At 39.1% G+C, this 15,249-nt stretch overlaps 1 protein-coding gene across 1 annotated transcript in view; it reads left to right on the top strand.

The window, feature by feature from the left end:
• The first annotated feature begins 706 nt into the window (after positions 1-706).
• Positions 707-15,249, top strand: part of LOC139443206 (uncharacterized) — a 37,865-nt gene continuing 23,322 nt past the window's right edge. Inside the window, 1 exon segment of the mRNA XM_071224173.1 lies at positions 707-1,046. Coding sequence (XP_071080274.1) covers positions 707-1,046 — 340 coding nt within the window.

Genomic DNA, 15,249 nt, shown 5'->3' with positions numbered 1-15,249 from the left:
CAATGTGCAGTGTACAGTTTAATAATTCATTTAGACAGTCATATGGCCTTCAAATCTTTGATTTAGATATAAGACAAATGACATTATACCTTTCAACAATAACGTATTATAAACGATGGAACTATCGCTAGTGGCATTACATAATAAGATCAGTTTTTAAAATATTTTTGATGCCATATTAGTTTTAGCGCCCATCAACGAGTCCATACCTCTTTGAAAAAAGGCTTGTCACCATTCTACCATGAGATAAACTAACTCTGTGGTGTTAGTGGATGTAATTTATATTTGTAACACTGTTTAGAAATTTATCTCATGCATTTTGAAACAATTTATGAGGCATCTTTGACATTTGAAGCAATTTGGCAAGTCATAATTCTGTTAAATCGAGTCGTTAGGTTCTTTTGAACAGTTAAAGGAACAATGAACACGGGAGTGTTTAGTACATTGGCTTAAAGATCTACCCAAGGGGAGGTCCATAGTCCAACATCATGCTCTCCAAAATATGTGATTGGACAGGGTCAAAATGATAACGCTGCCTATTTTGCTATTCGCTGTATGAACTCTACTAAAGCCCCTTACACAACGATAACATTGCCCAAGACAGCAACGTTTATGACAGCAAACAGTAATCGTGTAAACATGGACGTAAGATAATAACTGTTAACTGTGACAGGTCATACACTGTATTTCAGATATTTCTTCGAAAATGCCGACATTGTTGTTGATATTCATCATTTCAACACTTGCGAGCGACTCAGGAACTGCATCTGGAACATGTGTGGCGGACTGTGACTGGAGAGTGGGAGAGTGGGGAGAATGCAGTAGATCATGTGGCGGAGGGTATCAAACCAGAGACAGGACACGGTGTTGTCATGACAACGAATCTACAGAAACATGCCTGGAGAGATGCCACAACAGGTTCATTGACGATGCCCCAGACACCAAAAGACAGTGCAACAACATTTGCGTCAATGAAGGGAAGTTTGATAAAAACACTGGTCTGTGCAGATGCCGACAGGGATGGACAAGTACATGCTGCCAAGAGGGTAAGAAAATACCTTAAAATGTTTTAGAAATGTTAAAAACTCCTTAAAGATCTCGTCATTTTCCTTTGAAAATAAGTAAACATAATATACTAGTATCTATTTATAGTTTCGAACCACTTCTACTTACAAGGGTTTCAGCATAACTGCAGTTAAATAATCATTTTAATATGTTCTTAGAAGCAACAAAAACATTTCAGTGTTCATAAGAAACCTCTGCTAAAAGCACAGTCGATTGCACGATTCCAACCATATCATGAACATGTGTTTATGATCCACTATCAAATAATGATGATACCAGGTGTTCGCGAAAAGGTGAGCGTTTCCTGCCCCACCGATGAGGCACATTTTAAAATCTTAATTCTTAATATTTGTAATCTTAATTTTTATTCATTGCTTAACATTCATAGATAAATGTCCTCCAGAAATGTTGGTAGTCAGCTCGGTTGCAAACAAACTGGCACAGAATCCTCGCCAAACTACCGTTAAAGGGCAATCCAAGGGCCGGGCGCCCTCATGTGACGTCAGCGCGCAAAGATCGCAAACCGTAACAAACACCTGTCTGAAGGAGAACTCGATGCCCAACAGACAATTTGTCATCCCGAACATTGATTCGTCGACTCAAATCAGCAGGCTTGAGGTCAAGGAAGGTGATGAAGCATCATATATTGACAGTTCGTCATCACATGGACCGTTTGGCATGGTGTTTGGTGAGACCTGGCCAGAACCTAAGGGCATGCAGGGAGATCAACTGAGCGGATTAGAGCAGGTTCTTGTTATATGACGGGGCATATTCGAATCTGGCGGCACCAAACCATGACATTCACGTCCAGGAATATGTAAGATCAGTCCGTGGGATTGTCTGTCCCATGACTACAAGATGGACATGATTACTGTGCAGGGGAATCTGAAACGTGATAAACAAATACCAATCGTTGTACCAAATTTTACTAACGACCCTGTGGCTTCAAAAACCATCTACATGGAAGAAAAAGCGAGACCACAGGTTCTTCTAGAACGCCATCACGACCATCCCTTGACCTGACATGAGTCGAGATCTCAACCCGATGGAACACGTCTGGGAGACCCTGAAGCTGGACCCATTAGTATCCAATCAATAGTTTCAATAGCAGTAGACTCAAGCATTCCACCGCGAATGTCACAATATACGCAAGGAACACATGAGGAAAAGCATCACAGAAAGTGATGTTAGGGCCATTACCATCAGTCTTAGCGGCCACTAATGTCCAGTGTACCCTGCTGCTCCGTACTTAAGTAATATACCAATTTTGACAAAAGAACACAATGAAATATCAACCAACTTTATTAATACCACTTTCTAAAATGCCATGACAGTTGTCATAATTTATCGACAGAGAATTACTCAATCAGTAAATAACATATGGGCTGGTTTCCTGGAATAAAATAAAACAATGGTCGAGACATTGTTGCATTCTTGTATTAGTCACCATGGCAAATTCCGGACAGTAACGTAAATGACAAGCCATTGGCATGATTTGGTATGAAATTTGCATAGGACATGCTTTGTTAACAGAAGATAAAAAATCCCCCCGGCACCAATTCGAAAAATTCGAAATAACAAATCATCTGACTGTTACTTTAGGTCCAAACTGATAAGAAAAGTTCTATCTAATCTGTCTGTCCGTATACAAGAGTGGTTATTGAGCTATCAAAACTATACCATGGAATTGGTATTCGGAACTTTGTATTTCTATGTCAAGTACACATTACTATGAATAAAGTCAAAATCAAACTTGTAGCTACAGATAAAATAAAAATTCTAAAAATCCCTAAACAGCAAAAGGCACCTTTTGACAACCTGTGTGTGCAAGGTGTCATGAAAGAACACCTATTGGTTTTAGAGATAAGGTCCGGACAAACACATCACTATGAACAGTGTCGAAGTCAAACTTGTTGCCTTGAAAACAGGAAAAACTTTTTTAAAAAGAAAATCTTAAAAAAGGCACCGACACAAACAGACGAGGCGTCAACTATATCCCCTCCCTCCCCCCACAGTACATGCGGATTGTGGAATGGCCTTAGCAGACTTAAACACTGATTGTGTTAAGGGATAGATTCAGGTCAACATTAAGCATCAGCCAGGGGTGCTCAAGTAACCGAGCTGTACACAAAAACTTGAGAGCTTCAGGATACAAAGGTCGTCGGCCAACATAAGTGATATCCACAAACGTTTGACAATGTAGCACGTAATATATTCCTTCTCGACTTCACAGATGACCACGGCTCTCCATTTGACAGTGTTGATTCCAACTTGTGTTGATTATGAACTCGGTCTGTTGCGTATCGTCGGGTGTCGGGCCTCTTGTCAGAGATCATCCTCGGTGCAGGTTCGGGAATAAACATTATCAACATTCATGAAGAGTAGGAAAGAGTGAGTGAGTGTGTTTTACGCCGCTTTTAGCAATATTCCAGCAATATCACTGCGGGGGACATCAGAAGTGGGCAAGAAGTAAACACAACGTGAAATTTTCAGTATCAATCTGTGTCGGTAGGACCAGTATAACGTGAACATAAATATCTGACTGGCAAATTTATACAACAATTAGAACAATGAGTGAACAGCAGATGTCAGACGTCACGACCACAGCTTGCGTTCACCGTGACAGGGCCACAATATCAGAACTTGGAACGTTCATTTTCATCAACTACTAAACATGTCATTTCTTTAACTGTAACAATGTACACTCAATTCGGTTCATCCATGCAAAAGTATCAAATGATACTGAAGTTTGGGGCAGGACAACGTGTGTAGAAGTCTGATATTGGTTCATTAATCCTTTTCTACTTCCTCACTGTGTGATGTGCTAATTATTTGCAAACCACTTGCTGTATCACAAATACATTATTTGTATGAAAGAGCTCGAATAGATGACATCACATTAAATATGTATACAAAAGTTCCATATTTCTGAATGTACACTCTTACATTACTTAATATAATACATTGCATATATATAAAGGCGTCAATGGGCAATAGGGTTGAAGCGTGCGCTCTTCAAGATGAAGACCCGAGTTCGATTTCCCACATGGGTAGAATGTGTGAAGCCTATTTCTGGTTCCCCCGCTGTGATATTACTGAAATATTGCCGCAAGTGTCGCAAAACCATACCCTCTCAATCATGTCCTTCCCTACTGCATATGCATAAACTTATGTATAACTCTTTGTATCTGAAATATAATTTTACATTGATGCAATTACATATTTGAGGGAAATGGGAGTGATCTGAGAGGTGATACAGGCCTCTGTGTGATCAAGTAAAGTTACCAGTCACCCAGTTGGCATAAAACACCGATTTAGAATATACTTAATTTGCTACTTTTAGAAATTCACGTATATTTGCAGAATAAATCGATTTTTGTCTAAAAAACGACAGTGAGATGATCTCTATGCAGTGAATCTAACTACCCTCGAGTTCAAACCTCGGAAACAAAAGACATTAATCGTAGAACCTCAGCTGAATGTTTTGAACATTGGTTTCGTGACTTCATCAAAACTGATATGCCGAAACGAGAATATGGTTGGATTTACCTATCAGGATGAACAAGACTTTCCCTCGTGCAAGTACCCAGAAAAAAGGATACAATTGCCATAGGACAAATCTAAATGTATTCGTCGGATATACCATAACTAGTCTTTTTGATAGGCTTATAAGAGTATCTAACAATAGCCCTAATCAAGAAAATATCTCTTTTTGTCTTGATGGAAAATGTTTAATTACTTGTTACTCCGTTAGTATGTTAAAACAATGGATTTTTAAACCAACAGCCAACATGTATCAGTTGTTATTTAGCCAGTGCGCAATTAGCTTGTATTCATTTTATATGTAGCTGTAAAGGGGTACCTAGGTAATTATAGCTGTCATTTAACGTCTATCGGATACTGAACGAAAATAATTTTTCTTTACACCTGTTAGCTAGGACCTGACTTTGACTATTTTCTTTTTTTCTATGTTAACATCCAGTCATAACAGTATTAAATGTACTGAGTGTGTTCCGTAGCTGCTGCCTGCTTTCTCCAAAAGGGACAGTATCATCAGCATCCGATCTGTTCATGTAGCAGTCTGGTATCGATTCCGTTGATGCATCAACCGAATATGTTTGTTTTGGTGACGTGACGTCACAGGTGGACGATCGGTCCATGGCGAGTAATAAGTATTGCCATGTTGTATCTAACGTCTCCAAAGTAAAGAAATTGTGTTTCGATGGACATTAACAGTTTTGGTAACTTCGATATGCGCCATTCACGTTTGCAGCCTGTCCACGGCGCATAGACATTGATTTTAACCTTGTGATGGCTTTGCGCAAGCGTTATGTACAGATTAAACAAAAGTGTTTTAGCAGCACCTAATAGGTCAGCTGCACGCTTGTTAATGCCGACAGACAGACATTTAAGGCTGCAACCGAATATACGAATTTAAAATATTTAATACAACTGAACGAGGTAATATTAAACAGGTTCTTTAGCGACAAAACGCAGCAGGATTAGGAACGGTAAATGTCAAACAGGACAGGGCACCCGGATGTATCAATGTAAAACTTGTATAATCGGACAATGTCTACACCGATAACAGGCATGACCGAAAAACAGACGTCAATGGAACATAAACTTATAATCTAATAAAATCTAATGATATTCAATCTAATCGCTGAAAACATCAATCTTATCCAGTCCAAGTGACGAACGCTTAAGCAAATTGACGTATCAAATAGAATCTCATTCGCTGTAAGCTATATACGTGACTTCATCACTTATCGTATGACGTCACAGTGCTGGAAAAGAACGACAAATACAGGGAACGTGTAACCTTCCAACGATATAAATGCATCATGTCAAAATGCATTTACGCCTGACCATTATCAATTATTCATCATGTCTGTGTACAATCATGTCAGTGTACAATTAACACCGTACCATGATTTCTGCAATGCGGTGTTTATTGTCTAGATGTACATGTAAAACAATAAGTGTAGTTTAGTCCTAAAATGGTTCCAGTGGCTTCTGAGGTGAAACTAGGCTTTAAAGATAACAAACTGGAGATCATGACATAAACATGATTTATTCCATAGATGCACTTGAGGTAACATCCACTTGATTTCAACCAATGCAACATCCATGTATTCAATCGTAACCATCCAAAGCACCTTTGTATACTAGAAAGTAGAATGTGAACCGTTTTTAATTTAACTCCCTAAACACCTTGTTAAAAGTTTTTTTTCAGCCAATAATTCCATAGGATCATTTATTGTTTCAGCTTCTACGTCCTATAAATTTGCTTGCAGCATCTCCACAAGTAAAACAAACCAGCATGTACGGTCTCAGGTATTTAGCTAGTTGCAACTGATTTAACAGATCAGCATCTGATTGAACATTTTCTTTCACCCTGTTCTTATGCACCTTGTTTTCAATGATTTACACTAGCCTCTGTGTTAAACCGATAATTTCCTTTTGAGATGTAGTTTCAATAATAACAAGATTGCCATATGGATTTCACCTATTTTGAATATATTCATTGAGAACAGACACCAAGAGCTTTATCCAACAAGTGATGAAAAACTGAGAAGTCAATGAATTCATTGATAAATGTTAAAGGGATATAAAGGAAAAAGCAAACTCCATCAGTAACTTCTGCTTTCAAGACATGTTTTGCTGTGGATCATACATTCATCTTCCTACCACTAGATGACTTTCGTTATAGGGAGCACATGGACCAGGGTCTACTGCCCTCAACAGAGTCTATGTTGTGAAAGCACAGATGACCAATGGACTTTTCACTGTGGAAAACTACATGCCCCAGAACATAAATGTAAGTATGTTACATACTATATTTCTATATTTAATAAACACATCGTTGTTCCATTAACAGCCAAACCTGGATACAAATAATTCTTTGTTCTATAGTTAACCGATATTTGAGTTTTCCTGTTCTCTTCACAGATCGTCCTGAGATTATGCTCGCATTATATCCTCAGTACAGATGGGTGCATGATGGACCACATATCTACTTCTCGGGACTTAATTCATAATGGAACTGTAATCTACGAGGGGCGATATCTTGGCGATATAACGCATGTCTTTTTAGAGGTAAAGTGTAACAGTTATATTCATTAATGTGAAGATCACATGACACCAAGGTTATTTTAACCGCTAAACTGACGTTAGGACAGATGTTTGTACATAAGAAACAATTGTCCCGGACAAAGCATCATATGTCACTGTCCCTTGAAATTGATAGTGTTATGTGTTCTTTCCCAATTGTAAATGCTTGGTTAACCAAGGCAACGATACTTACAAAACTAATATGTGAAATCAGTAAATAACCACACAAGTTCGAACAATTTAGAAAAAAACGTTAGGATAAGGTTTACAGTCATGTAAGGCAATTCAATGGGTTAAATATATGATACAATGGTAAAAATTATGTCAGCAGTACTATACAATAGTTAGCCCTACTACAAAAAGGTTAGTTCTGGAATCTAGGAATCAGTTTTGGAAACAGGCAACAAAGTCGGTGTCTCCCGATAGGTATTCCGTTCGCAGTTGGCAAGTAGATAGACACAAGTCAGGCCTTAATTGGAAAACCTTAAATCATCCTCGTGTCGCTCATTTTCAGGAATGACCTGCCTTGTGATGATCGAGGATGCTCTTTCTATCATGGTAGTCATGTGACATTTCCAAGTTTGACGCATCAGTGACACACAATGATGTGCGATGCAATTCCCTATGTTGACGTGTATCATATGTTCCCGTGTTGTTTGAGTGAACTATTGACTTGGTTTTGCATGTGTTTGTGACGGATGCCACCAGTGGGGCAGGATACGGTCACCATTCCGTTAACACCTGGTATCATCACTATTTGATAGTGATTTATAAACACATGCTTATGATATAGTCGGAATCGTTTTATCGACCCTGCTTTATGCAGATATTTCTATTGGATATGGAAAGGGTGTCGTCGCTTTATCGCAATGTATGAGTGTATTTTGTTGATAATAAATATGTTCAATTCACAGGTTCCCCAGAATGAAAGATTAGTGGAGTACGATTGGGTCCCAGATTCCCTCGATGTAAATGGACTGTATTCAAACTTCCGCTGCTCAAAGGAGTTTTCACATATTCAGCCCCTTCTTTTCCGACACCGACGACGGGCTAGCCGAGGTAATATATATGTATACCTGAAATTGACGTTGGGTTTATCCAAAGCATACAACAAGATGGGGAATATTTATTTTCTGGACATACTTGTCCTTGCTGTATTCAGTCCAACATTCCTGAGTTTTCGTATCTGCTTTTCCAGTATACCTGTCTTTTTACAATAATGTAGGTAAATTAGACTAATTGAGCCAAATTGTGATACAGTACAATAGATTTGTGGGAGATTCGGGTATATTTCTTAAATTCTCGATCGTACATTTAAAAAGAAAATTTAAAAAGTAAAATATGATCCAAGGTCGGGAACCCGTTATAAATTTGTTTCGGTTAAAAACGCCTATTTAGTAACTGTTAGAGTATATATTATGATATACAGTGTAAAATTTGTGCCACACTTATGGGAGAGCAATACCGAACAGAGAGCACCTGATAGCTAGTTAACTGAACAAGACCATGTTCTTACCAGGTCTAAAGATTGTTATACGGACCAGTTCAACCACCTTCGCTGGTACTGATGCCACCGTCAGAATGATTATTCATGGCGACAAAGGCAGCTCTGGCAGCATGGACATGCATGGAAGCTTTGAGACTGGAGATACCGATACTACTATGAGTAGTATCAATGAGATAGGAATAATACGCAGTATAAGGTAAAATATCGCGCTGTGTGTGTGTGTGTGTGTGTGTGTGTGTGTGTGTGTAAACAGATTTTGTGTGTCCTGCAAATTGAAACTGCTCCTGTTTTCGAGAACAAGTGAATGAAAATGCTACAATTCAGTAGTGAAGGCCTTGTGGCCTGGAGTGCGATTTTTTTTCATATAACATAATTACGATAGTGGTATGTAGAAGCATTACGTAATTTCACTTTTTGTTTGTTTTTTGTTTAACGCCGCATTCAGCAATATTCCGGATAAAGACAGCGAATAACAGATATCTCTTGAAAACAGTACTTTTTATACATTCTCTAAATGTAAATCTCCAGATTTACAGCCATGACATGCAGTCGGAGCTATTTACTATCAAATATAAAAACAATTACCTTAAATGACAGGTAAAACGAAAATTTAGTCAATTTAAATATAGGAAAACAAGCCTTCTTGGCCTGTGTCGCTAAGGTTTCACAGGCATTAGACAATAGAAAACGAGATTAAAACACAACTCTTAAGTATTTATAATTAAGATACTATTTTCATTTCTGGTTTTTATAGTGCCATTCTACCACTTATCAAAATTGACTTCCAGATTCCAAGTATTAACAACGCGTTGATGTGACGTTGATTAATGATATTTGCATGTACGTATGTGCACTGTGTTGACGTACGGTTCTCGTTAGGAAGTGATATCATCAAGTGACTTGCGCTATAAACAAGTGTACTTTATACAGGTAGACAGATAGATAAGGAGCACTATGTGCCAGGTCAGCACAGTGTGATAGAAGTGATGGTGTCGGTGACCCGGAATACCTGACCTTCTCTCTCTCATTTAATATCTCTTGACCAAGGCTTACATAATCAAGGCCACCTGACATGGATTAAGTTATAAATATATACAGTAATTAATCATTGACATAATTTCACAGTTCATTCAGGATGGCAGGCAGTCAATATACAATACAATGGGCATGAACAATTGCTATTAAAGTACTCACGGAAATGAAAAAAACAAAAAATCGACAGAAAGTGTTACGTAGCTGCAAATACGAAATAACAAAACAACTCGAAAAGTACTAGTCTAAATTTGCTAGTTTGATCTCAGTGAACAATACAAAATGTACTTTACAGGAGGTAATTTGTCGGCACTTTCAACATTCAAAAACTAAGTCCTAACTGACATAGCAGAAACAGACTATAGGCATTATGCACCTGTTCTCACCTGTCGTCAAGGTGTCATAGGTCACCTTGATCTACTTTCACCTGGTTATGCCCTGTTTCACAATAGTCTGTTTTATTCACATTTTTACACACTTTTACGTGTAAAAAGGCAGAAAAACATTTGATACGCTGTATTTGTGCCACGGCCCAATTAGTACTAATTTTGTTGTTTGAATATTTACATATTATGTATATTAACTGCATTTATTTAAGATCTGAGGTCGAAAAATCATTTCCGTGAGTACTTTAGCATCTTATAAATAATGACAATTAAGTGATTCAAAGGCATGTACATGTCATAGCTACCGGATAATTAGCCTTTGGAATTAAATGTTCATTCAAACAATGGTTGTCCCAGATAGGTCGCTTTGTCAGTATCACAAGAGAGCTTCCAATTTACCTTATGTTCTCTGTAAACGCAATTACAGAGTCTGCTACCAAGACAATGTCATCCGTAAAGAGCAGCAATTTGATTTCATCAATAATCTCAGTAACAAAAATACCTTTTGTTACACTTTTATCTAAATCTGTACCAAGCTGGTTTATAAAAATATGAATAACAGTGGGCTTAACCTACAGCCCTGTCGGACTCTGGTGGGTTGGTTTGCTGTTTAACGCCGCACTCAGCAATATTTCAGCTATATGACGGCGGTCCGTAAATAATCGACCAGACAATCCAGTGATTGACATCATGAGCATCTATCCACGCAATGGGGATCGATGACATGCATCAACCAAGTCAGCGAGCCTGACCTCCCGATCCCGTTAGTCGCCTCTTACGCCTAGCGTAGTCGCCTTTTACAGCAAGCATGGGTTGCTGAAGACCTAGTCTACCCCGGATCTTCACGGGTCGCTAGAGGTCAGTTCAAACATGTCCTGTATGAACACACGCACAAACATTTTAATACATATTCCTTTAAACTTTAAACATTTGCCATCTATGCCTTTCTGTAAATGGATATATAAATAAATAACAGCAGCATGAAAACGATGCTTTGGTTTTCGAAAATATTTTTGCGCTAAAAACTCTAAAACAAAGATATTATTGCTAGTTGAATGTCTGAATCCAGCTTGGGCGTCTGTTTACTTCTAAAGTGAGTTTACTTCAAACCACATACGTAGTGTGCTTTCAATAATGGATATAAATATTCTTCCGAATTACATTTAACAGTGAAATGCCCATGCAGGATCAGACGTGTCTCCCTTCTTAAAAAGCGACAATATAATTCCAACATTCCATGAATTGGGTAAAAGGCCAGTATCCAAAATAGAATTAAACAATATATGTATAAAGTAGACACAATCAATGGATAACAACTGCATTAATTACTGTAAAGGCGACGTTTCGGTATAAATCCTTATACCTTTGTCAAATAAGACTGAATGATGAACATCATACAGAATATAAACTGAACCGCAAAATAAACGTCACCCCAAGTAGCATTGCATGTAAAGTTGTCATTCAAATATTTGGGTAATTTTAGTCAAACTTTCTAAAACTTAACATTACCTTGTCCGGAAAAAATGAAATTTGATGATAAAAAACAACAAAACAGATGACAATAAAACCGATCGCCCAAACCCGTCACGGCAATGGCCATGGTAACCCGATGCACGTGAGTTCAGTGCTATTTGAAATGCACATGCGTTCCTCCATTTCATGCCCTATAAAAATCCACCCAGATCGGATAACATTCATTCGTTATTGAATTGCTACCACATGCCAAGTTTGGCAAGAAATCAGCGACCCCAAGCCCTTGGACGATTGCAAGCTGGACAGGCCGCCCGGCAAGTAGCCAATGCATTTCAAGTCCACGTAAGGGCCATACACAGGCTTCAACAACGGTACCAGACCACCAACACTACAGATGACCGACCACATAGTGGAAGACCGAGGGCCACCACCCGACGTCAGGATCGTCAGATTGTTCGACAGCATCTTCAAGAACTCCACTGTCACAGGACACACCGAGGACCTATTCTGACACCACGTCATCACCGGAGTCGTCTTCAGTGGGCAACACAGCACCAGCATTGGCGCCACCAGCAGTGGAGAAGAGTCTGGCAACGCCGTGGGGAACTTTATTCGGGTGCGTCTGTTGTTGAGAGAGACTCGTCCGAGCATCATGATGTGGGGAGGAATTGTTCTTGCACAGAGGGTCGACCTTGTGGTCTTCCAGAATATCGGTCCAGGAAGAGTCAATGGTGTCACAGCAGCGCGGTACATTGATCAAGTCTTGAGACCACTCGCCATACCTCATACATCGCCGCAAACACGAGTTTCAGCATGATAACGCCCGTGCCCACACTGCGAGAGCAACAAGAGACTTCCCCCAGCAGCATGGCATCAGAACCGTGCAGTGGCCTGACCTCAGTCCCGATTTAAATCCCACTGAGCACCTGTGGGACGAGATTCAAAGACGGCTGAATGACGTCCGACCAAGGTCGAAAAGTGCAGCTGAAGTGCGTCAGGCGTTCCTCAGAGTGTTGGCTCAAGTGCCTATGGCCTTCATCAACCGCCTCATCCATTTCATGTATCGACGTTGCACGGCATTCATCAATGCACATGGCGGACACACGAGATACTGAATCGTGATGCCATTTTCTCAGAGAAGAGTGTTGTGTTTCATTTTAAGAACATGTGACACTTTAATGTCAAACTTGATGATCAGTTCTGCCACGTTTAATCTTTTTCATATGTCTCAAAGTATGTTTTCAGTGTTTGGGCTAATACGTTTTCTCATTTATCTGTTCATGGTGATGTTTCCTTTGCGGTTCAGTATATGCAGTAGGTGGAGGATTACCAGTAACAAGAATTGCATACATGAGTGGGATAACATAACAAGGTTAAGTAATGACACCAGAAGGATAATACTGTAACAATATGATGGACAGAGAACACATGAGTTTGAAGCCAATGAGACATGAAGCCAATTAAACAGGTCTGGATCAATTTATTTAGGTGTGGTGATTATTGCTTAATGAGTTCATAGAAGGCGGATGCTATGAAATGAAAGCCTTGATCTCTGTTGTTTGATGGCTTGTGGCGGCGAATATGGACTGCTGCTAGTTTTACTTCAGTGAAGTCATGGAGGTTGTTGGAGAGGATTTTCCCAGTTGATGTTGTGATTGGGGAATTTGCTGATTTTGGTACGAGATGGCTGATTTACTGTCTGATTCGATGGTTGAACTTTTGTGCTCTTTGATTATGTTGTTGATAGAGCGTGATGTTTCACCTACGTAGGATTGTCCACAGTTGCAGTGAATTTAATAAACAACACCTTTAGCCTCTTGGCGTTTGGTTGTGTTTCTGTCGTTGGCTCTTAGTAGGGTATTGATGTGAAGTAGGTGTCAATATTGGCTTGGTGGTTGAGAAGGCGGCTGATGATGTGGGAGGCTTTTCCTATGAATGGGAGGGCGATGCGGAAGGGCGCTGATTCAGATTTAGGGGTCGCAGACTTGGGTGTCGGATGGAATACCTACCATATATATTCTGTACCATGTTCATCATTCAGTCTTAGTTACAGGATCTGTACCGAAACGTCGCCTTTACAAAAATTAAAGAAGTTGTAATCCATAAATTGTGTCTACTATGTCATACTTCTAAGTAATTCCTAGCAAACAGTTCAAAAGATGCATAGAAAGAAAGTGTCAAGCATTCGTATGAACTCCGATGGCAAACCATCTATTCCTGGAGCTTTACCCGTTTTAATGATTTTATGGCCTGTCGTACCTCATCTTCCGATTTGAAATCCGCATTATTATTATCCGCATATATTCTTTTCAATTTAAACAATCATGTTCTTTGACACAGCTCCAATATCGCGTTGTCAAAAGCACTTTGCATCAATGTTTTTGGATTTAAGAGATCTTTAAAAATATAAACCATGTAAATGGGTGACAAACTTCCCCCGTCACCTTCACTGCACAACAGTGACTTTACTGTTGTTGTGACTTTACTGTGCGCCAAACTACGCCACAATTTCTGTCGCTATTTGCCGAGTTAATGCTATCTGTTGTTTCTGTGGTGAAAATGAACTGCATTTCCTTGTATAGCTTTCTAAAATCTAGAATGGACTCATTTCTAAATACATTTCTAAGTTTGTTTTATTCTTTAATTTTCGAAGAATATGTAATCGATCATAATTTACTCTTAATTTGACTGATTCCTCATTCAACAATCTTAGTTGTTCGTTAGCACACTTAAAATAAATCGGCGTCTTTCCAAGAGCGTACACAGTTTGTCAGCAGCCTCGTTTACATTTACATCAATGCAATCAGGATAGCTATTACATACTGTTGCTCTGTGAGAATAAATTTGTCTATACAGTACCTATATAAAACTTCGGACCACATATCTGGGAACTTTCATCGTACTACTTTTTCGTGGTCATCCAGTGACAGCAGCTGACTAACAGAATGTAAAAAATGCCAGGATATGGCCAGGTGATCAGATCGGTTTCATAGTGATTCATAAACAATTACTGATAGTATTGTCGGAATCGTACACTGTATGTAAACTGTCTGTTGCTTCTTAAAACTAGTGAGGACGAGTTGATTGGCATAGTTGAGGACATATTTGGGGGACCAATATGAAATTGGGCCTGGTTAACGAAGCTGAAACATTGATGGTCCATGTGTAATGAAGTCAAAGGGGATAATATTGAAAAATAATGTTCGAACTATTTTGATACTTCATGGTCTTCTGTGTAAGCTGCGAACTTTCCCACTGTTCCTGGTAAGTGGTATATCTTGCCAACTGTCCAAGGTTTCGTAGTACGACATTCGTTTACGTACAAGTAACATCGAAGACAGGTGGGTAGAATGACGATAAGCAGGCAAATCACACCCTGGAGCGCCTAATCCGTTTTTGGTCGAACCTCACGATAGCTTTGTAGCAGTGGAGGCCTATTGACATTAAGTAACGCATATAAAACCAAGTTTGTTCATTTGGTTATGTCAACTGTCGTTCTGGTCATGGTTGTAGTCACATATTTTATAGTTTATCGTTTGTTCCAGGATATGGCATAATAACAGGGGGAGCAGTGCTGGCTGGAAGTTAGACTGGGTAATATTTGAATTTTAGAGTTTTCATTAAGACTTGTTTGTTAATTGTCGTAGGTGTGTATCCGCATTATTGCAT

The sequence above is a fragment of the Haliotis cracherodii genome, unplaced genomic scaffold, assembly GCF_022045235.1.
Source record: "Haliotis cracherodii isolate W230 unplaced genomic scaffold, xgHalCrac1.p SCAF_5, whole genome shotgun sequence".
NCBI lineage: Eukaryota > Metazoa > Mollusca > Gastropoda > Lepetellida > Haliotidae > Haliotis > Haliotis cracherodii.
The sequence above is the reverse complement of the archived record's forward strand: the minus strand, read 5'-3'. Positions and strand labels throughout refer to the sequence as shown.